At 39.8% G+C, this 24,760-nt stretch overlaps 1 protein-coding gene across 6 annotated transcripts in view; it reads left to right on the top strand.

The window, feature by feature from the left end:
• STRN (striatin) overlaps nucleotides 1-24,760 on the top strand; it is a 79,956-nt gene that overhangs the window by 23,831 nt on the left and 31,365 nt on the right. For 5 of the 6 annotated variants that reach the window (XR_008317831.1, XR_008317832.1, XM_053303205.1 and 2 more), the window contains exons 3-8: nucleotides 5,251-5,324; nucleotides 8,268-8,346; nucleotides 10,962-11,129; nucleotides 16,133-16,268; nucleotides 16,874-17,009; nucleotides 20,903-21,013. Coding sequence is in view for 4 of the 6 variants with exons in the window: in XM_053303205.1 (XP_053159180.1) it covers nucleotides 5,251-5,324; nucleotides 8,268-8,346; nucleotides 10,962-11,129; nucleotides 16,133-16,268; nucleotides 16,874-17,009; nucleotides 20,903-21,013 (704 nt within the window). In the remaining 2 variants the exon portion in view is untranslated. The remainder of the gene's footprint in view (nucleotides 1-5,250; nucleotides 5,325-8,267; nucleotides 8,347-10,961; nucleotides 11,130-16,132; nucleotides 16,269-16,873; nucleotides 17,010-20,902; nucleotides 21,014-24,760) is intronic. The other variant, XM_053303214.1, reaches the window with a different exon arrangement.

The raw sequence follows: 24,760 nt of genomic DNA, 5'->3' as shown, positions 1-24,760 counted from the left end.
AAAATCGTGGTTACCCAGTTGCAAAGAACATGGATGTAAGAAAATACAAAAACACCTTTAAAAGTTTAGAGTCCTTTGGAATGCCCTAGCTGGATGGGCGCAGGATTAGTGTAGTTATGTTACAGGTAAACAACAATAGAACAGTTTCAGGGATATGCAAAACACACGAAATAAATATAAGTTTCTAGCACAAAATCTAACAAACTGTTCCCTATGCTGAATCCCCTTTTCCTTGGAAACTCACCCAAATACCTGATGAGAATCAAGCTTCCTGCAATCCTGTCTTTCAAGGATCTACAGAGGTCTTTCCGTGAGAGAAATCTCCAGGCTAGCTTTTGACCATGAGGGAGCAAATCTCCATTGCTTCTCACTAAGCTTTCCACCTGTGCCTCTCCCACCTCCAGCCTAGCTGCTTCTAACAAAGAAACTCTTCTCTTTTTCCTCATGGCTTTCTAGGTCTGATTGGCTGATCTCTGGAGTTCACCAGCCTGTCATTCAGGACAGGGTTCGCTTCTGGTTACCTCTTTATGGGAGGGGTGCCTGATCACTACAGTGGGGCTGAATCATCCACATTTCACTCTGCAGAATGAGCCATTATTAAGTGTGTGTGTGTATAAATATATAAAATAAAATTTAACAAATTTATATACCGCCCAAAACATGTCTCTGTGCATGTTTGATAACAATTTAAAAGTTATCATAATGTTAAAACAGTTAAAAACTGTGAATCTGATTAAAAGCCTGGGTGAACAAATGTGTCTTAACTGCCTTTTAAAACATTGTCAGAGATGGGGAAGCTCTTATTTCAACAGGGACCACATTCCAAAGCCTTGGGGCAGCAACAGAGAAGGCTCGTCCCTGAGTAGTCATCAGATGAGCTGGTGGCAACTGTAGAAAAATGTTTCCAGGTTATCTCAAAGGTTGAAGAAGATTATGGCTAAGAATACATTCTCTCAAATACCCAGGGCCTTAGCCATTTAGGTCTTTACAGGTTGTAACCACTACCTTGTATTCTGCCCAGAAACTTATCAGCAGCCAGTGTTGCTCTTTCAACACAGGAGTAATTTGGTCTTTTCAAGATGACCCAGAGACCAACCTAGCTTCCTCGTTATGTACCAACTGTAGTTTCCGGACTGCACACAAAGGCAGCCCCACATAGAGCGCATTGCGGTAGTCAAGTCTGGAGTTTACCAACATATGTACACCGCCTAGAGATGTACACATCAGGTGGTATAAAAATATTATAAAAATATGATAAATAAATATGTCTAAGGTCATTTATCACAAGAAACGAACGCAGCTGGTGTATCAGCCAAAGCTGATAAAAAGCACTTCTGGCAACTTCCACAACCTGGGACATTAGGGAGAGGTTAGCATCCAGAAGCATCCACAGACTGCATACCTGTTTCTTCTGGGGAAGTATGATCCAATCCAGAACTGGCAGATCAAATTTGTCTCCTGAGTCCCAACCCTGCACAATAAGTACCTCTTCCTTATCTGGATTCAGTTTGTTTTTTATCCCTCATCCAGTCCATCATTGCCTGCAGGCAGGCATTTAGGGAGGTTATGTCTTCTTCCAATAATGTTGACATGGAGAAATAGATATGGGTGTGTCGTCGTCATACTGATGACACCCTCCTCCAGTTCTCCTGATGATGTCTAGCGGTGGTTTCATGAAGATGGTAAACAACATTGGAGACAATATTTCATAAGGGACACCTTATGAAAGTTCAGATTTCAAAGAGTAACCGTCTCCAAGTGACACCATCTGGAATCTGCCCAAGAGATAGGAGCAAAACCACTGCAGGGCAGATGCTACAGAAGGATATTATGTTCGATAGTATCAAAAGTCGCTGAGAGATCCAAAAAGACCAATAAGTCACACTCTCTCTGTCAATTCCCAATTGGAAATCATACATCAGGCCAACCAAAGCAGTCTACACCCCAAAGCCAGTGTGAAATGGGTCTAGATAATCACTTTCCTCCAAGACTGCCTGGAGTTGGGAGGCCACCACCCTCTCAATTATCTTGTCCAGCCATGAAAAGTTGAAGACAGCCCTGTAGTTGCTTAACACTGAGGGATCCAATACAGGCTTCTTCAGAAGAGGTCTAATGATTGTCACCTTAAGACAGGAAGGCATCCTGTCTTTCCTCAGAGAAGCATTTATAATACATAAAATATAAACCTCTACAACAAACCCCCTGCTAGATAGTATAAGCCATGTTGAATAAGGGTCAAGAGAACAGGTGGTAGGCCGCACCATTCCAAGCAGCTTGTCCACATCCTCAGGAGTCATAAACTGAAACTGATCCAATCTAACAACATAAGAGGAGTTGCTGGACACTTCCACATCAGACACTGTAGTGATTGTGCTGTCTAAATCCAATTCAGCCTGAATATGAAAGATTTTATTCACACACAAAAATCATTAAGGATATCATAATGGGCAATTGATGATTCCAGATTCTGATTCAAGGAAGGGGGAAACGCACTAGCCCTCTCACAACCCTGAACAACTCAGGTGGATGTGAATTTGTGGATGCAATAAGGCAGAAAATAATAGCTTGTTTGCCACATGTATTGCCTGAGCATAGATTTTTCGAACATTGTCTATGTCATAATCCGTTGGATTCGAGTTGAGTCTTCCTCCACTCCATTTCAGCCCCTGTAGATCTTATGTATACCTGGGGTCAATTTTGAAGCAGGTTGCTTAGGAGCGATAATGTCTACTGCCCTCGTGAGTTTGCTATTCCAATTCTGCACCAGGGCATCAACAGGATCATAGGAAGAGCCAACACAAAATCCTATTGGATCCAATAACCTTCTCGGGTGGATCATCCTAATAGGTCCCTCACCTCTGCGGGGGGTGGGATGTGATCATGAGTCCAACCTTAACCAGATGGTGGTCCATCCATGACAATGGGGAAATCCCAGGAGTCCCCACCCATGGAACACTGCCCTGATCAGAGTAAAAGACCAGATCAAGCGTGTGACCAGCAACATGCATTGGTCCCAAGACCACTTGGTATAGGCCCATAGTTATTTATTTATTTATTTATTTATTTATTTATTTTGAAACATTTGATATACTGCCCACTCCGAAGACTCTGGGCGGTGTACAAAAACATGCAAAACAAGACAGCATTAAAATTATATTCTAATTAAAACTAAAGTAACTAACGGGGGCGGCGGGATAGATAAACTACAGGGTAAAAGCCTGGCAAAAAAGAAAAGTCTTCAATAAGGATTTAAAATTGACAAAGAAGGAGCTAAACGAATCTGCAGGGGAAGGGAATTCCAGCGAAGTGGGGCGGCAACCGAGAAGGCTCTTTCACGGGTTCTAGCACCCCGAACCTCTTGGAAATCAGAGATCGACAAAAGGGCCACCTGACCAGATCTGACCGGACGGGATGTAACTGGATGGGAGAGGCAGGTCTATAGGTAAACAGGTGCCAAAACTCGCAAGGCTTTGAAGGTCAAAACCAGGACCTTAAATTGAACTCGGTAGCGAATAAGCAACCAGTTGTCATGGTCACTATGAACTCCTGAGCTGCCCCAGACCAATTGGTTCTGGTGAACATTCTGAGTGAACATTGAAGTACACCACCATCATCACAAGCCTGAGGGACTCCAATGCCAACCCGGAGCCAAGTCTGTGAGCTTACTTAGGGACTCTGTTGGGCAGCAGAGTGATCGGTACACCAGCAGAAGTCCTGGTCCGCAAACCCTGGTCCGCAAACTTAAGTACACATATTCAGTATGGTCAGACACTTCAACAGGGATCCTGGCAAGGGAAATGATGCTCTTATAGATAACATCTGTAACATGTCTATAAGCCACTCCACTTCCCCTCCCATGTCCCCTCATCTGCTCCTCAACAGAGTACCCTGGAGGGAGAAGATGGGACTAGACTTGGCCATCAGCCTCCTTCAACCTAGTCTCTGTGATACATACCAGGTCAGCCCCTTTGTCCATAATCAGATCATGGATGATTTCTGGATTATTCCGGACCGACCTGGCATTACACGGGAGCAAGGTGAAACTCTGTGGGTGGTTGGCAATGCTCCCCAAGGTCAGAAAACTGTCAGGGCAGCCAGAAGGGGAAACAGCTATTGGTTTTTGACTTCCCTTCCCCTGTAATGGCCTGCTAACTTGCCAACATTACTTCTTCTGTTCCCCACCACTACTGGAATAGCCTCATCATAATTAGTGGATGTCTCTCCATCTCCAGACAAACCCAGACACATCATAAACCAGTCTCACCCAGGACTTAAGACATAAGCCAAAATATAAGATGCCCACCCACTCACCACTACCACACACACACAAGTTCCTGGGCCAGGAGGGCTGGCCCTCATTAACCTCGAGTGGCTCCCCCAAAGGGGCAACAGAAATTTGGGGCAGCATACAGATTTGATAGATACATAAATAAATAGGTCCACAGTTGTCTACTCTGGACAGGTGGAGTTCTGGAACTGCTGAGTCACATCAGATATTTCTATTGCATTTTTAACATCCTAGACACTAAAGTGCAAACAATTGAGTAGGAGCACAAGTTTAATGTAGCTGGTTCTGAATATGCTGGTGTTTCCTAAACTGCGATTGGCATATCTTATCCCCCCTCCCCTTAATTAAAAGTTGACCTTGTTGGAAGTTTTTCTGGGTGATAATACATCATGATAATTCCTTAAAACAACCCAGCTTTTATATGCCAAGTTGACAACCAGTCCTGGACATTTTCATACCTAAAATACTATATCGTAATCTGAAGATCAGTAACTTATTTGTATGTAGACCTTTTGAGTTATGTTTCTGGTTATTGTGAGACTGGAGCCTTCTCTTGAGAGAGATCCTGCCTCAGTGCTATTCCTGGCAGTGTTGCTTGTTTATGTTTCTTGGTCTGGCAGCAACTCCTAGTTTTTCTATGGATGTTTGGCAGACTTGCTAAACACAGCTGGATTGCATTTTTCAAGTCTTTAGATTCCAGGTTTAGCAGTCAAATGGATCCTTTTTGTAGGAACTGAGATTAATTGTTCATAATTCATACATGCCAAGCATATCTAAATGACAAATAATAGACTGGCTTATTGTTCCTGGTGTTTAAGGAAGAATGATTTAAAGGCGTTTCCAAATATATGTTTCATTGTAGTGGAAAAGAGTGGGAACAAAATATTTTTATAAACTAATCTTTAGAGAGGAGGACAGGTAGCATTTACACACACTAATTCATTTTTTAATTTCTCTTCTAGAGCTAAATACCACAAGTTAAAATATGGCACAGAGCTGAATCAGGGAGACATGAAACCTCCCAACTATGATTCTGGTAAGAATTGATTTTTATGGAGAGAACTAATTAAAACTGAGCAGAAGACAAAGAGCTGTCATTTTGTGAACTATACTGATGAACATGACGGTAGCTGGAGCAGGGTTTAGGAATCTGAAGCAGGCAACAGGATTGCACATACCTTTCCCTCTACTGGCTGTTTCTTTGTATGCAAATTGCTCTCATGTTGTTTATTTCAATTTGATATTAACTTCTGTTGCTGTTGTCCATTGCTTAAAATGAAACTGAACATGCTGTTAAACTCACTTTGAGAACTTCTTAAATTTAGGAGTGGATTTCTCCTCCACAGTTAGCAAGCATCACACAACATTGTATCTGGGTCTAGAAGTACAGGGGGAATTTGTGTGTGGAAGAGGAGAGGAATGGTATATGCATAATGTTGTGCCCTCTAATCCCAGTCTCTAATCCCTGGCATCAGTGTTGAACCCAAACTGGCTCCCCAAAATAAAAATAAGTAGTTAACGTTGAGTGATTTTTGAATTAGTCTGTTTCTCAATGATCATTGTAGATACCCAGAAAAAAAGATTGAGTCAGACTATCTAGAATATAATTTGTTAAATAGGGAGCCACGCAAGTCACTTAGATGGAACTAGTAGGGAAAGTATTCTTTAATTTTTTACAGATATGTAAAAATAAATTTATGGTACTTCACTTTTGGGGTAAGAGTTAATCAGACAAAAATGTTTATCTGATCAAGTATAGTAATCAAACATATTTTTCTTGTATCTCTGGGGAGAAACTATCTCTCTCTTGGAGGTGAATGAATTACTGAAGCTTTTCTTAGTAACCAGCTGAGTGACCAAGACTGAGCGCAGCTGTAATTCCTTTGGCTCTTATCAACAAACAGGGGAAGTGCTGCCTTTCTGCGCTGTCATCTACTATGCTATGGAACTTAACTGGGAGAAAGAATTATTGATGTAATCCTTCAGCCTTATTCATTGCTTTCAAGTCTTCTCTGCAAATGTGTCTGGGTTCTGATTAAACCCCTAGGCTAACTGGACAAAGAGGCACGTTTTAAAGTGGCAATTTTCTTATATTTAGCAGGGGGAGAGTAACTGTCTCTGTTCAGCCCAACATAACACCTCTCCAGTGATTGTTGCTGGTGTTTCCTTTGTGGCTTTAAAAAACAACAACTATGAACTAGCAGACGTGGTGCACAGCATCTGAGCCGCTTCCTCCCTCCCTTCTACCCCAGTCCGTTCCCCATTCCTTCCTCTGCTGTTATCTCCCCCCCCAGCCCCCATGCCCGCCACAACAGCCCCATTTGCTCCACCAGCCTCCATCTGGCCATTTTTGGGAGCCCGCCACCACCCGCCGGGCTGGGATCCTCTCAGCGGTGTGGCTCAGCCGCCCGCCACCTCTTCTATGCCCCATTTTGTCTCGCCCCATTTTGTCTCCGGCTCCTGCCCGTTTCTTCCCAAGGCAATGTTTGGAACTCTCACAGGACCTCATGAGAGTTCCAGCAGGCATCCAGATGCGTCTCGACATCCCCACGGAATTCTCTACTGGGTCAGCTGTAAGATAATTAAATATATAGATCCTTTTGGATCAGGGAGCCATTTTCTTTCCCCCTCTTCAATATATTTTGTTGAACTTCTTTTAAAAACTGTATATACCGTAGAATAGTAAATCAAGACTGTGGCATGGGCAGATGCTAACATTGAGAGTAAGCTGGGCCCTTTATTTATTTGTTAGATTTCTATCTCGCTCTTTCCAACAGTTCAGAATGACATACAGCATTTTAAAAATTAATAATTATATATCCTGAAAGGGCTTACAATCTTTAAAAAGAACAAAAACCCAGAAAGTTTTAAAAGGGAAAAAACATTTGGAGGGAAGAGTCCAGAAGGTACTTGGACCACCCCAGGCTAATGGAGGGGCTTTGCCTTGTCATCCACTGCAGCCTGATGGTAATGGCTGTAGAGGAGGTCTTGGTTTTTCAAGCTTTATACTTTAAGTTGGCAAACTTTATACGTGAGACCTCTCAGGCTCACTCAGAAAACTGAATCTTGTTATGAGTGCAAAGCCATGAATTGTACCTGGTCTCAGCTCATGTTTTTTAGTGGGCAAAAATATGTTTTCTAAAATAATAGGTATTTCTAGAAATGTATGAAGACTGCATTCATGTTAGGTTATTTCATTTCATCTCATTCTTAAGCAAAGGGGTGTAATCTATGCAGGAACAGCACTATTGATAGGGAACATATCTGTAGAATTCTAAAGCTTCTTATTCATCTTTTTAATTGTCTATTTTGCTTGGGTGTGTTGCCCATTTATCAAGCAAATTGCTGCTTTCAGTGCACATTGTCCTTCTCTCCTGGGTGGGATGATAGGAAAGTTCTGTCATGGGGGGGAAAGCCCCAGCACCCGCATATCCTACATTCCCAAGCTGTCAAATAAAGGCATCCAAAGTTCCATAATTTTCTGATTGCCAAAAGCAGGTCTTCTTGCCAACAGTAGGAAACATATTTGAAAAGATGGAGCAAGTAAATTGATGCTTGAAATTTATCAAAATATATTAATTTCTATTCCAAAGCATTAAGTGTCATGTATGTATGTCCTCCAATGCTGCATAGGTCCTTGAATGTTGCAGCAGTTATTTGTGCAAGGCAATAGGAATTTAATGTACATGGTAGAATAATGTCAACTATTGTTTTGTTTCTTAAACATACAGTAACACAAGACGTTTTTTGAGAAAAGGGGACCAAAAGCAGGGTTGGTGGCAGGGGCAACAGATGCTGAGTTGACAGTGAAGTGTTTTCCAGTCTGTGTTTCACTTGGATTTTGACAGTTTGGAATACTTGGTCACTGATTCAACATAGATTTGATTAAACTGAATCTCCTGGCTATGCTTTTATTGTACTATGCTTTTTATTGTACTGGCTATGCTTTTATTGTACCATCTTGTTTTTTGTTATGTAGATGAAGGGAATGAAACTGAAGTCCAGTCACAGCCAAATAGCCAGCTAATATGGAAACAAGGACGACAGTTGCTCAGACAGTAAGTGCCCCCAAAGTTGTAGCCTTTTCTTGCTTGCTTTCATTGTTTCAGGAAATTATTTTGTAGTCTCTCATTCTTTGACAAGGTCAAACAAAGTGCAGTCCTGAAAATAACTTGCTTCCTCTAACGTTTGTATGCCAAGACCAGTATTTTTCACTGGAACAGCCTCATCCTATCCTTGGCTGTAGGTGTTTTGAGCAGTACAAAGACTACACGAGCAACCTTTTTGAATCGGATGGAGCAAAGCTGGAAAGCTCGGTCCTGCTTCATGGAAGTGGAAACCTCCTCACTACAACTTTTGGCTGGCCCAAGATTGAGCTGGTGGGAACTATATAAAATATGCCCTGTGTGGGGTGGGTGGGCATAGCAATGTTGTGACACAGGCAGGATAAGATATTTAAAACTGAGGAACAGTGTAGCAAGAACAAGTTGTTCTAGTAAGAACTAATCAGCTTACTTTCCTTTCACTGTCTCCACAACTGGACTAAATTTGGTTCAAATTGAGGTCCACAAGTTAGGTCTCTTGCACCTCAAATGTTCATGCATCTGCCATCTTAGATTGGGGTGGATGACATCCTCACAAACTACGTCATTGAGGTGTCCCTATCAGTGGTCCCTCTATTTTTCTTACTCTCTGTGCAGAATGAGTTTTGTTCTGGGCGGCAGTATCAAGGCAGTGTGTGTGCACCTGCATTCAAAATGGGGCCTTCCTGATTCAACCTGAGTGGGATCTAAAATGAACTGAACAGACATCCAAAAACTTTTGAGTGCGCACACGTGCTCATGCCTTAGAGGGAACAGTGGCCCCTATGTGTCCCTGAAGCTGCAGCAGATTTGGTTCAAATTGGTTAAGTGGTTCACAAGTTAGCCCACTTGCGCCTCAAATGTTTACGCATTCGCCATCTTGAATCAGCATGGATGACATCATCACAAGCTATGCCACTGAGGTGTCCATGTGTGTCACTCACTGCAACTGTACCCAGTTTGGTTCATATTGGTTAAACAGTCCACAGATTAGTCGCTTGTGCCTTAGATGTTCATGTGGCTGCCATCTTGAATTGGAATGGATGACAACATCACACACCACACCATTAGGGCATCCCTATGTGTCCCTACAGCTGTAGCAAATTTGGTTCAAATTGGTTCACAAGTTAGCCCACTTGCGCCTCAGATGCTTACGCATCCGCCTTCTTGGATTGAGGTGGATGACATCATCAGAAACTACGCTGTTGAGGTGTCTCTATGTGTCCCTACAACTGTAACCGATTTGGTTCATATTGGTCCCGGTGTTGCGAAGTTGATAGGGGGGAACACACAGACACACACAGAAAGCCGGGTGATTTCATAAGCCTACTGGAAAGTAGGCTAAAAATGGGATGGGGCTTAAAGGGTTTAAGCCATGACATACTTTATAGAGGGTACCACATTTAGGAACTCTGTGCTGTCATAAGAATGGGGCCAAAGGGGCTATTGCTGGTCTCAGCCTTCGTCTCAGCCTTGAAAATGACACTTATACAATGTCTCTGTGTCTCTAGGCTTCTCAGCAGTTTGAGCACTTGCAGTGCTAGAGTAAGAGAATTAGAAATTCATTGCACCAGGAGCCTTGAATTTGCGAGAAGTGTCTGGGGGTCGGGGCAAAACTCAAATGGGCAAAAGTACTTACTCCTCTTGATCTTCCCAATAATAATTTGAACATTTTTTTTCTTAAAAAGTAAGGGGAGGGGGAAGCTTAAAGCCAGCTTAACACATAGGATATTTTAACCATGGTTTTCCAGTATTAAACATCTGAAATGGAAACTAAAGTAGTAACTTTAGCAGTAACTAAAGCCAAGTATGTCCTCCACATACTCTTTGATGTGTTAATCTATGTGAAACAAACATTATTGTAAAACAGTAGTCAGATAAAAAGGGATAAACACAAGGGAATTATATGAAGCAGAATAGGTGATTGAGACGATGGGGATAAAAAAACCCATCCAAGATGGATAAAAATCATGTTTTGTTTTGTTTTTAATTAAAACATTGGACTTTTGTATTTGAATCAGGTTTTTTGGATTTTTTTTCAAAGTTTCCATTATAAGTTTTTCTCTTCTTCTTATAAAACTTTCTAGTGATCAAGATCTTTGTTTTTATGTCTTCAGCTTTGATTTGTGCAAATTTCCCAGAAATCTTGCATGTAAAAGCCATTGGGCAGGATCCATACTAAATTAATGATGACTAAGCATAATTGAAATAAACAAGGCAAGTTAGTCATGACTGAATTATTAATAATGATGAACTTATCTGGATTCTACCTACTGTATTTATGAAATAGTATTGTGATTGAAAACTCTATGGAGAATTTTTTTCCTTTTAGCAGATGTAATGAATAACGTATTGTGTATACACTGACAGCAGAGTTCTTTGCTTTTCTTGGGGACTGTAGAGACTGGTACTGCATGCAAGAGACAGTCCTCTCTGCAGCTGGTAAAAGATGATTGGTAAGCCTGTTCTGTCAGCACACAACCACATTCTTCTTACCACTTCACTGTAGATAACATCTGGGAGTATTGTAGCCATTAACATTAGTATCTTTGCTGATTCCTGAGCACCTGACATGGTTTCTTTTCATATAGATATCTGCAAGAGGTTGGATACACTGACACAATACTGGATGTGAAGTCAAAACGGGTACGAAGTTTGTTGGGCCTCTCAGGTGATGGTCCAGACAGGGAAAATGACAAAAATCAAGAATCGATGGTGAATGGCACAGATGCTGAGATTAAAGAAAAAGTGATGATTGGGTAAGTGTTTCTGACAATGTGTGGTCCTTAACTGTGAAATTGCTTTTAAAAAAGTAATGTGTTTTACATTGTCAAAGTCTTTAAGGTTGTGTTGTACATGACAGTATATGACATTCCCACAAAGAGCTGCATGCTGGTGAATTGTTTGTGTGTCTGTATATATATCTATATATGCATTCTTTTCCCTTCTATTTTTTAAAAAATAGAACTATACAGCAAGTATTTTAAAAATTTACATTTGTCTAGATGTACATTGTCCAGCAAAATTTGTGTATGTGTGACTATACTCTATTAGATTACACTACAGTCATCAGACTCACAATTGTTAGATCTGTGACTTATCTGTTTTCTCTAGAGAGAGACAGAGAGATGAGTTGCATCCTAAACTTCTGTGAAGTGCTGCTCAGAAGTTGGACACTCCTTTTGCTCATGGAAGGAGACGTTGCTTATGCAAGGACCGATGATGGAGTAGCGCTTTGCAAAAAATCAGGATACAACCCATGTATGCTGCAAGCTTTGAAAGGGAATGCTATGCTGTGAGATGCAAGATGAGTGCTACCATCTCCTGAACTGTCATTACAGTAATTCACTGCATTACCATAATATAAAATAGTAGGTAACTTTTAATGATAAGTATGTTTACAGCAGTTACAAATAGAAATGGAAAGGAATAATGAATTAAACTGTGCATATAAAGATCTCTCTATTCAAGCACTCTATTTTATAGAACTCTCTATTGCTTTTTTGGGGGGGGGACAACTTGATGAAAATGAAATTTTTATTTACTTTTACCAGTGCAGTTATAAATCGGCAAATGCAAGTACAATGCATAGGGAAGCATTTTAAAAGAGCAAATCTTCTATTATTTTCTGTTCCCTAAGCTGATGTAAAGGTGGCCTAGTGCTTCTGTAAAGAAGAATTATTTGTTCTGCCCATGGAACATTCTACACAAGGCAATGTATTTGCTAATGTACAGATCCCAATGAAAACTTTGCACTCAAGAGCATCATGTGGACTTAGGATGCATCCTGGAAGACTTCAAGCCCATCAATGGAATTATTTTGATAGCTTGACATATAATTCTACTCACATATATTTCATAATGTTTAATGAGAGAAATGTTGCACATCTTCAGATCAGCACACTGGTTTTACAAAAGATAAGTACTGCAGCTCAGCATGGAGGAACTCTGCAGGGGATACTAAAAAATTAACTTTTTTATTAACATTTAGAGTTTCCCGTGCGTGCTGTGGATGTGAAGGATGCTCTTTTACTATTAACATTTTTGGCAGAAGAAAAACAAGTGAATGAAACTGCTTTATCAATTTGGCATAGTCTTGTGTGGTATACCAATTAGTGTTCCGTTTAATCCCTGCTTATATATTTTAATGTTACTTTCCCCTTGACAAGTTAACGTACGTACATATTTTTTGGGACTGCATTATCTGACGATTGATGTACAATGTGTAATAATAAAACAAGGCCAAAAATATTACAACAGCATTGTTGTAAGCAGTCTATACATTTCTTGATTCAGGCAGTATGCTTAGTGTGATCTTTCAGCAACAAATGCTTTGGTTTTTTAAAACATCGAAAATTTTACCTATATTAAATATATTTTGAAGGACACATGTTGATATTCTGTAACCATTTATCTAATATGTTTCATTACTGATAAAGATTGTTAATTATCAAAATGTCAGGTTGGCAAAAAAAGTAGTTCCTGTTTCAGGTTTTATTTATTTTATTTATTGTTAAATGTTTATACTGCCTTTTATTAAAATAAACTCAAGGCGGTTTACAAAACATTTGAAACAATGTAAACTCTCTTAAAAACTACATAATAAGAATTAAAATGGAATATAAAAATACAAATCTAATTAAAAGTTTAAAAAGCATGTACAGCATAACCATAAGATAGAAAGCAGCAGCAAATAAAACACTCATTTAAAAGCCTGGGTAAAAAGCCAAGATTTTACTTGCTTTCTAAAAACTGTGATGGAGTCTGGGAAGCAGAGGCCTACCAGGAAAGCATTCCAAAGTCTGGGGGCAATGACTGAGAAGGCCTTGTCTCGCATATACAACAGGCGAGCCTCCTTCATTTTCAGCACATGGATCAGGGCCCCCCCTCTGATGACCTTGTTGATCCGGCAGAAACCCTTGGGAGCAGGTGGTCCCTCAGGTATTTAGGTGTTTAGGGCTCTAAAGGTAAAAAACAGCACTTTGAATTGGACCTGGGAACATATTGGCAGCCAATTTAGCTCTTTCAAAATGAGGGTAATAATGGTTCCAGCGGGCAGCACTGGATAGCATCCAAGGTGCTGCATTTTACCCTAGCTACAGTTTCTGAATATTCTTCAATGTCAGCCCCATACAGAGCATGTTACAGTGATCCAGCCGTGACAGTGATTGAGGTGTGGGTGACAGTGGCCAGATCTGCCTTCTTGAGAAAGGGACGCAGCTGGCGCACTAGCTGAAGCCATGCAAAGGTACTCCTGGCCAGCGTCTCCACCTGAGCTTCCAAAAGCTGTATCCACAAGCTGTGCACTTGCTCTTTCAAAGGTAGTGCAACCTCTTCCAGAACAGGTAGAATTTCCTCATCCCGATTGGCTCTTCTACTGACCAATAGCACCTGTGTCTTGCCCGGATTCAACCTCAGTTTTAGCCCACATCCAACCCATCACTGCCTCCAGCCCCCAATTCAGGACATCCACTGCCTCCCTAGCATCAGGAGTTGATACAAGTACTATAATGACAGGATATTACAATACTAGTAATTTTATTTTAGAATCTACTTTTTAATGCAAAATTGAAAGTAACTGACCACTTAAAAGTTGCATTTTGAGATTAAGACTGTGCCTAATATTCTCCAGTATATATTTTAGCTGCAAATGAGAAACTTGTGGGGTGGGTAGGGAAGTTGAATTCCCTCACCGCCCTATGTTTACATTTTCCACACTTCTTTGTTAGTTGTTGCTGTTTAGTTTTTGGTGCCTTTCCCCCCTTCTCCTGCTACCTCTTATTCCTGAAATAATAATACCACTCGGTTAAGGATTGTGTTGTAAATGTGATGACATCACATATACAATCAGATCTGGCTATGCATTGACATCACTAAACCAGTTCAGGGTGTGGGCAGTCTTTCTTGACCTCACTCTGAATGGTCTTTCTGGTAATACTATTTCATAATCTAATTTTCAACATTCACAGTCAGTATGTGTTGTGATATTTGTGCTTACTTAGGCAGTAAACTTAAATTGCATTTAAAACACGTTGGTAAGTGTTCCAGGTTTAATTTGCATTTATTTCTTGGGCAGCTTGTGCAAAAAAGAATTTAGAATATGCTGTTTGACACAGCGAGCACATCTCCTTCATGTCTTCGGTTCCATTCACATGTTCTTGGAAGTACATATGGGTTTACCTGTGGTGGGGAGCAGAATTGCTTCTCATGTATCTGCCCTGTATCTTGATTAGCCTCATGTTCACATAGACACCGTGCTTTTATACAAGTTCAGTGTCCAGCACACAGAAGTCTCATTTGTGTGATCCTTACCCCTGAAAATTTGTGAGGCTTCTCTGTGCATAGATTTCATTCAAATGTTACATCTAGTGCATGAATGTGAGGTAGTCATACCTGAGGCACAGTGTAGGGATTTTGATCTTGTTCTACCACCACATGTAAACATTTCCAAGTATGTTTTGAATAGAGCTGTAATGTGATGTTTCTACAATATGGTACTAGTTAGCTTCAGCAAGGTATATGCTAATATATTGTTTGGTGTGTTTCCTACACTAGAATTCTTCCTCCTGTTAGTATTTTGGTTGATATACATGGGGAAAACACACATGTCTAGATCTTAGATATGGTAGCCTGACAAAGGGCTTCACTGAACCTCTTGTAGAGTTTCCCAAAATGACCCTGACTGACCTGACATCAATAATAACCTCTACAGCCTAGTCTGCCTTACTGTCACTCTTGTAACTCCTTTTATATTACTATGTAACCTAAGTTATGTAGCATATTGCAAAACTGCATGGCCTCTGATTCTGATGCAGTCTCCTATTACATTTCAGGTTATGCTTCAAAAACCGTTTGTGAAAATGCAATGTAGAAATAATGCAACTTGCCCAATCTGTCTGTAGCTTTAGCTGAACCTTACCTAGTAGTTAGAATCAAATGCAAGACTGGTGGAGTCTAGGGTGTGGGGTTTTTGGATTTCAATGAGTGTCTCCCTTTACCTTTCCCACTCTAGTTCTAGCACCGCAGCCACTTCACAAATTCTCTGTCCCTAAAGCATAAAGCTACTGAAATTCTGGATCTAGCAAAGTGTTATGCAATGTTCATAAATCTTACTTGGAATTTTTCACTTTGTACTGTGCTTTAAAAAAATACATTTAATAATTTGCTATGTGAGTGAAGATGACATCCTGTTAAGTCGTCTTAGGAGCTTTCAGAAGTGAGGTGTTTGGGGAGCTATTGTGGCTTCAGTTATATTCTTCTCTCTAGATTTCATGTTTTCTGTACATGAGGGGGATATATTTCAGCAAGTGCATTCCTGTTTCAAGTATGCTAATGTGATCTAGAAATGAAGATTTTTAACAATCTGTTTCCATCGGTAAAGACATTATTTTCCAATTGCAATGCAAAAAACTCCAACTAAAAAAGAGGATATCAGGTACAGGCCATAATTTTTTCATGACTGTACTTAGTAGTGGAAGCATTGGCTACCTATTGAAATATCATGGATTCAGAACTCATTTTCAAAAGTAATTCTGGCAGTATGTGTATGTCTCAGATATAGACAACTTTACAGTTTGTCTATATTTAAACACTTTACAATTTGTCTTTACAGTTTTTACAGTGGTTACCAAGGCTGAATCCACCAGGCTTGAAGTTAAAGCCTGGTAAATAAATATAAGATGTGCTATAGATAGATAGACAGACGGAACAGAAGCAAGTAGAGACAAAACAACTTGTGTTGCTGTTTTAATATTTTATCTAGGAAACCAGATTTGACGGACTCTGCTTCCCTGCTAGAGACATTTAAATTCCTTGAAAATGCTGCTGCAGAATTCAGTGATGAAGATGAAGATGATGATATTGATGGAAGAGAGAGGACAGTCATGGACACTTCAACGGTGGGCTGAGAACTCTTAAAAGCAAAACAGGGCTTACAGGGAAGCAGTCCTAAATGTCTTGATATGACAGAACACTTGCATGTAAACATGTCCTTGTGTGGACGAAATGCAAGGACTTAATTGTAACACATTCATTTGAAACTCAGTCTGACGAAAATGCTTGCTACAAAATAATTCAGATTCTCCTATAAGAAGCATTTCTGTAACCTGAATAAATTGTCAGTCAAGCAAGCGTATGCACACCAACGCTTTGTAAAACCTATTCTGTTTCTGCTAGTTGTGGGAGAGAGAAAAGAGCTATGCTGCAAGTGTACTGAATTCCCCATCTCCTGAACAGTTAGAAGCCCTGCTTGGCTTCCTTTTAGCTGCTGAGATTACATTTGTGCAATGTATCATAGATTACACACTGCTTTCTTATGCTTATAAAGGGTATATCATACTTGAGTCAGTATGGTATTTTCAGTTGGATTTAAACTAAAAAGCAGTGCAGGCACTCTTGCGTTCTTCCCCCCACGCCCCCATCCCATGCTTGAATTTTACCTGCTTAAAGCAGGGGAGAAACAACTCTAATGTGATTATTTGATTTCCGTTTTTGTCCATTATAGATTGTAAGGAAAAGGGTGCTGTCTGATAGTAGTGAAGACAGAGATACAGAAGAAGCTCTGAAGGAGTTTGATTTCTTGGCTACATCTGATGAAGGAGATGGAGAATCCAGAAGTTCAGGAGATGGTACAGACTGGGGTAAGTTAAAATGATCTATCATAAATTCAGAAACTGGATTAAGGGCAAAAATCTGTCATTATTTATGTTGACATTGCAATATCTTTAAAGGAACCACTACTGTAGTATTTTTGTTGTTGTTGGATACAAGCCTTTCCAAATCCCCTTCTGAGGTTTTATTAACAAGATTGATACAGTATCTCCTCCTTATACTTGGAATTAGTTGCAAGGTGTGACAAACAATATTCTGCTCTATAGGATAAAGATTGATTTTATTGTATTGGAATATTAGAAAAGCGTAATATAAAAATTGCTAACTTTTTGAACATGTAGTAACTATGCAATATTGTATAGATTGGTTGTGACCCAAGATAAAAGGTGGCATAGTATTAAAACACTTTAAGTTGCACACTTGTCATAATTGTACATGTTGATTTTGGTCAAGAAAGATGGAATAATTACTTCAGTGATTAATCTCATTATGATATCACCAAGTCATAGATCAGTCTGCCTCTTGATATTTCTCAACATTAAAGCCCTTTCGCTCAGAGTGATTGGCACATATTCCATTTTGACATTAGCTTTTTAACTCCAAACAGAAAAAATGTAAAGTTGTGAGTAGGGAAGTAGGTTTAAAAAATGGCAAACATGAGCTTATGCCAAGACAGAATGATCAGATGTGAGTCTGACATGCAAGGTCAGACTCCTGAACTTTTCCTGAAGCTAGTCCGATCAATATTGTGCATATGCACTTTCTTCTTCATAAGCAGCTATGAAATTTTTGTACTCTTATCCTTTTTCTTTCTAGTTTTTGTCTATATTAGTCGCAGTGATCTATTTCCAAACTGAGCTTTATGTGTGGGGTACTTCCCATTGTGGACAGAGGGGAAGGGCACTTTTTGGCAATTTCCCTCTTCCCTCCGCAGCCACCTGAACTTTTAAAAATATGTCCCTAAGGCTTGCGGGACTCTCAGGGACATATTTCCAGGAAGCAGAGGCAGCTGTGAGGACCAATGGGGAGCATTTCCTGAAAAAGCCCCCTCTCCTCCATGTCTGTACAGAAGCATTCCGCACATGCAGTTTCAAGTTTGGATGTAGGCTGCTATATCTTATTCAATTAACCTTGTGTTTTTCACTTTTTAATGTACGTTATTTTCACTTTGGATTCTTTTGACATTCTATACTGTACTCTTCTTCCAGATTCCTTAGGCAGATACTTTGAATTAGGATTTAAATTGTGCCTTTATTTTATTTTTTCAGTTTTTGAAACATTTATCATACTAATCTGCAGAATTTCTTACAAGCTTATGCAGGGGTCAAGAAATGTTGGCTCTGTTCACCAGCCAGACACACATTTTACTTGTCAAGCTACATTGGTACATTGTCAGGATTTTTTTCACTTGTCAGGTATCAATTATCACAGGCAAGTAGACCAGTGGATTTCCTGAGCCCTGAGCTTATGTTTGTGTTCATTTGATGTTGGTCTTTGAAATGGTTTCTTTATGTTTTTCTTGTTCTTACTACTTTTACTTTGTACTCCTGCTTTGAACTCTTTTGATTCCTGGTACACTCCCTTTGTCATGCTTGTCCCTGATTGCTTCTGTTGCAGTTAGTTATTTGACTCTTCTGTTTTATCCTTGTCATAAACTCCGCATCTATTTCTGCCTCATTAAACCAACTGATACATCTGTTGCTCCCTAAGAAACCACTTTTTACTTTTTCTCGCAAGCATTTGGATTTTGTCATCAGCATCTTGTTGAACTTTCTATGCTCCATTCTGTACGTGTCTGGCTACATTTATTCAGTTGGCAAAGATGCGAGTGTCTCCTACTATTCAGCTTGAATCCATGGTCTTCAGTCATATGCATGTTTGCTTTGAAGTAAGTCCCACTGAATTCAGTGAGCTTACTCCCAGGTAAGTGTGCATAGGATTGCATCCTGAGAGAAGGATACTGTGGGTCAGTATTCATTGATGGAAGACAGAAAATGTATATGGAATCTTTTAATGTATGTGGATTTAATAGAGCAAGATTTGATTCATGCAACAGTAGGAGTTTCTTTTAACACACTTTTCAAATAAGTTTCTTAAAATAAGTAAGCCACTTCAGTGTCTTCTCCTATATGTGTTACCACATAGGGTGTGTAATTAAAGGTGAAATTGAGTCAAGACAAGCCAGAATGGCAATTCTGCAGAACATTTATATGGAAAACAGTTATGGCAACTGTCTCTCTCCCCCACCCTCCATTGTGATCTGCACAAAATGTGCTGGTGGCTGCAGGAGGAATGCTATTTCACAGGGCCTGGAAGAAGATGGCAGCCGTGTTATGCACCTGATTGGAAACCCCTCAGCTGTTTGGCACCAGAGGCATGGAACACCAAACCCTGCCCCTCTTTAATTAGCTCCCTGGTGTTGGGAGCAGAGGGTGCTGCCAGAGAGCTCCATATGTCTTCATTTTAACTGAAGCAAATCTTGTGTAAGCAAATGGTATGCTGCAAAAAATCTCCCCAAGTGATGAGTTTAGTCTGAACTTGGAAAATACTTCCAAGATCATTGCTTCAAATCATTTGAGAATGTGTATTAAGGGTGCTTCCAGATAGCCTTTGGCAAGTATTGGGCATACTGAATTGTCATGTCAAGACTGCTTTCTCTCACTTGCAAGACATATGGAAACATTCCAGTCTAAATGGACTAGAAGGGTCAATTCGCATGGCACACTGCAAATCAGTTATTATAAAGTGCTGCCCCCACCCCAATTACTTGGTACTTCTTGGAAGAGGTACCTTACCCCACTTTGTGTTGCTGTAGTTGAAGGAAGCTGCCATTTGGATGCAGTCTAAGGCACCACATCAACACAGTCTTTATTGGTGTAAAGTGTGATTTGTGGAACCATGTGTTACAGTGATGATTTTGGATTTTAAAAATATATAATGGGGAAAGAAAAGTGTTATCCAGGATTTTCTCAACTCCTGGTTTCTGTGCCCTCTACTATCTCTAGCTGAAGTGTCATTTGCACTGTTTGAATGAAGTAGATGCTCTATGATATGTTTGCAACTCTTGAGCACCACAATTGAAAGAAAGTATATGTGCACATGAGGGAGGAATATCTAGACTTGCTGTTCTGCTACCATCTGGTACAGCAGTGTGTCCAATTTCTCACGTTTGAATATTTTGTCATTTTAAGCTGTCTTGTTCAGTGTATAAGAAATTGAGTCAAAAGCAAGCACGTATAGACAATTAAGTACCACAAAAAGGAATGGAAAAGCTAAAACTAAAAAGAAAAACTTTCCACTCAGACCTGAATAACTCCTGTTGGGGACAGGGACTGGACATTGACTCAAATTGTTCAGGTTTTTTACTTTTAAAGTTTTGAACAAGTGAATAGAATGACACACTTGGTAACAAACCAGACATGATATGGTTATAACTCATATGTCTGCTCCATTCATGTATAAGCTAGTGAGTAGGAAGGAATCTTCCTTTAGCAGTCAGGAGAACATGCAGGAGTGGGGGGCGTTAGACCTTCCCAAGGGCATTACCTCCCCACAGTCAGTTGTCCCAGCCACTCCTCTTTGTTTCTGGCTTCAGTACCAGAAGTGAGCAGGGAATGGAGAAAAATGGCTGGAACACTGGACTGAGGGGAAATGAGGCATAGGAGGAGGAAGAGTTCAGGGCTCTGTGCCGTGTACTCCTTTTACTGTTTAAGTAAGGTTCTTTCCCACTTTCACTTTTTATATGGGAACAGAGCAGATGTGAAAAGAAACGTCATTGCATCTAATCTGGTCGACAACTGCAGCACTCTTAAGTTGTTGATGTAAAATAATGTAAAGATCAGCAACTGCCACTTCCTTCAATACAAATTAAAAATAAATAAATGACATAAAGAGGATGTTTCATCTGTTTTACTTTATCTAGAAAAGGAAGACCAGTGTCTCATGCCTGAAGCCTGGAATGTGGACCAGGGAGTAATAACCAAACTCAAGGAACAATACAAAAAGGAGCGCAAGGGGAAAAAGGGGGTGAAGAGTAAGTGGAAAACATTGCACCTTAAAATCATAAATCCCGCCTCTTTCACTTCACCAGTACTATCTTTCTTTCAATGTTTTCCTCAAACTACTTACTCTTTTACTTTGCTGCTCCTGACTGCTTTCCTGTTGTTCACCAGTTATCAGGGGTGGAAATTAATGGTACTTAATATTTAAAGGTGCTGGGGTAATATTATTTTTATTCAGCAACAGTAGGGTAAAGGGAAACACATTTTTAAAATAGTATTAAACATTTTGGTGATCATGGTGGGGCGGGGGACACACCACTTCTTGCTAAGGTTTGTCCAAACCAGCTGATATTTTCATGACTTAGATCTAATTAGCAATATCACAGAATGATTGTGTAGTCCACACTTCATGTATGATCTGTCCTGATGATCACTATATTTTTTTAGGTTATTTGCGTTGAAGTTAATACTTCAATAAAGCAGTACTAATCTCCTTCCCCCCCTTTAATTTTTAAAGATGATTTGGCACATATTTGCCATGGACATTATAGCTAAGCTCCAAAAAACTGTTCTTTCTGTGTGCTCAAGGAAGTTTTGTATCTTGAATAGCAATCCCTGATGCTGTATGGCCAAATAGCTTTTAAACTGGAGAGAATTGAAAAAGCTGTTTGTGATGTTGTGAGTGTACAGAGGCCCGGTAACTCCTAAAATCTTGGTTCTTTTACTTTCCTCTGTTAAACTTTTTTCTGGGAGCCAGGAGACAACTCCTCAACAGGGCTGTGTTAAATTATATACTTTGCAATCTCATGCCTGCCCCTTTGCTTTTTTAAAAAAATCACACATCAGAGTTGTTGGAGTATGTGTTTTTGATGGGGGGAGATTGTACAGCAGTCTGTGTATATTTAGTAGTATATTAAAAACAAAACAAAGTGCCCATAGTTCTGGGATGAGGAAACATGTGAATTCTGCAGACCTGTAAAGAACAGGAGATGAAATGAGCCAAGCCAATGTATAAAGAACTGCAACAAATGATATTTGGTCTGGACACATCCTTAACTAGCAGTGGAAGACAAATTAATTTCTACCCCTGTTTGTATTTAATGTTCGCTACATGCAAGTCATGCTGTCCTCATAGTTTGAATGCAGGGCTCGAAATGGAAAAAAAATAAAATGAGGCTGCTAGTAAAACAAGTCCATCCATATCAAGCATTAACTTATTCTGTCAAGTGCTTTTTTTAAAAAACCAGGCAAACAATTGGAGCCATATTTGAAGTTAACTTTCTAGCCCTTTGTATTCATACTCCCCTCACCTGTTACATCATTTAAAATATAAATACATTATGTGAAAAGCTGTGCTCAACATGTGCAATTCAAGCCATTTAGATGTTTAGTATGGAAGCTGCAGGTTTATATTTCATACACAAGTTGTGTTAGAATTCTTGTAGGAATTATATGAAACCACTGCCCCATTTGAGGGGTGTAGTTGAGAGTGACTGACATTTTGCAAGCAGATGCTTAATTTTAGATACCTGTCACTGTCAGTGTGTTTGCAAAGTCTATCTACAGTGTTAGCTTCTCTCCATTATATACGATTACCTTGTTAATTACTAGTTCTTAGTATATTGCAGAGGTTATATGTATGACATGTTATACTGCAATATTAGCTCTATTAAGGTCACAGATGAAAAACCTTTCAGCTGATAAAAATTATAAATAGATCACTGTACCAACTGGAACAATGCTGTATGGTGCCCTGGCAGTCTGGCACTGGAGGGTGACCTATAAATTGGTTTGCTAAACGTGTGTGTGTTTGTATTACACAACTCTTGGGTAGTGTTAAGAAGGTACACTAAAATAATTACATGGGCACAATGGCAAAAGGTACACCTGACAATAGAATTTGCATGATGAGGAATAACTGGTGTCATTCCTCAGGCTTGTTACTCAGATCTTGGTGGTATTATCCATCATATGTCTACAAACCTGATGTGCTCTTCACATCAGCTGGATGGGGGTAGGGTCCCTTCTGTGACCATGATACTCACCCATGATGTGATATCTGGGAAGTTGTTTTTCTTTTCCCTGAAAGTCATAAGGAGGTTCTTCCAGAAAAGAAGATGCAGGTGCCCCTTAAAATCCCTTGAGAGCATGTGTTTTTTACTGAAGCCACCCTGTTGAAGCCAATTCCCTGTATTCTACCACCTTAGTATTCATAGTGAAGATGAATAAGTTATGTAACTAGCATGTTCAGCAGTAGCAGTACTGTCACTATCTACAATCCAGTCGTTCAAAACATCAGTCAGAGGTTAATCACTCATCTGGAACTATGTCTGTGACCTCCAGGAGGCTATTTGCATTCAGCTTTGCTGCAAATACTGAGGCTTCTGCCACTTATCCAGAGAGACTAGACAATAAGTGTCCTCAGGACCCATTCCTTTCACCCATTTTGAAAGTAATGCATACATTCCTATTTCCCTGTATGGTCCTGTAGGGGTGGACCCATCCACTTTCTCAGCTGTTAACATCTGCTAGGAGACCTATTTATGAAAGCATTTGACTAGATTTCCATTCGTGAACCTAAGCCAAGGTTATCTCTTGCCCTTCCTCTACATCGCAAGTAAGTATATGCCTCCTACAAGTTGAGGTTCACTTTATAACTACAAGCTTGGCAAGAAACTCCAAAAATAAATGTTCTGCAACTTAATTGCATAGAACATGAGGCCAGCCCCTGGCACAGGACTCTGTGGCACTTTTGGATAGGAGCCTTTAGGCCTGGCTATGGCAGAATAGACCTGCTCAGCTTCTTATGCTAAACACTGCCCACTAGCCATATGTTTTAGCCTGCCAGATATTCAATATTAATTTCTTATGTCTCCCTGCCTGAGACTGTCTACCCAAGTCTGAGACTGCTCCCTGCCTGAGACTGTAAGACCTGGGTGGTGTCAAGCACTTGGCAGGTTATAGTATCTAGGTGGTGGGCTGTCTTTGTCTTGGTGGGCAATCAGTTGTTGTATAGGCCTGGAATAGAGGAAAACTAAGACATGTGACTGCATGGAAACAAATACTCACTAGAATAGCACCGTTGGTCAAACAAACAAACCAAAATTAGATTAGTTGTTCCTCTGTAGATTATAAAATTCCTCCTTAAAATCACTGCATAGAATTTTCTGAGTTTAAGAGTGAAGTAGATCGACAAGAGTAGTAGATGAAAGATTAAAATCCTGCTTCCCTCTAAAAAAAAATCAGTCAATTACTGTTGCTGGTGGGTTTTTTTAGGTTATGGATTATAACTAAGTAAAGTCAAGTAGCTTTTTGCCATTACAGAAATTAAGCATGATTAAGGGCAAACCAGTAGTGGAAGAGATGTCCATCCCGTATAATCTGTAGTTTAAAATTATGATCAATTTGTCTATTAGACAAGGGAGGGATTAAAAGTGGAAATGTAGGGGTTCAGGGACATTGAATATTCAGCTGTATATAATTATTCTAATTATTTAATTAGTAATGAATGTGCATACCTCTAGAATTGTGTATGTTTTTGCAAATATTAATGTCAGTTGATAGTCTTGCAAAATCCTGTATTATTTGCCTGAAGCAAATGCTGTATTAGTTTGACAGGTTATGATTTAGAATTTTCATCATTCTGGCTGAGTTTCCATAAAATAGTGTTTTTGTGATTTTGCAAGACAAGTCCTTGTGAAGAGTATTAAGCAGACCTATGTTGAGATACACTGAAGCTGCCTAGAAATAGCTGTATTATTTACTAGACTAGGAAAAAC

Source organism: Hemicordylus capensis, chromosome 1 (genome assembly GCF_027244095.1).
Source record: "Hemicordylus capensis ecotype Gifberg chromosome 1, rHemCap1.1.pri, whole genome shotgun sequence".
NCBI lineage: Eukaryota > Metazoa > Chordata > Lepidosauria > Squamata > Cordylidae > Hemicordylus > Hemicordylus capensis.
This window is presented reverse-complemented; position numbering and strand designations above follow the sequence as displayed.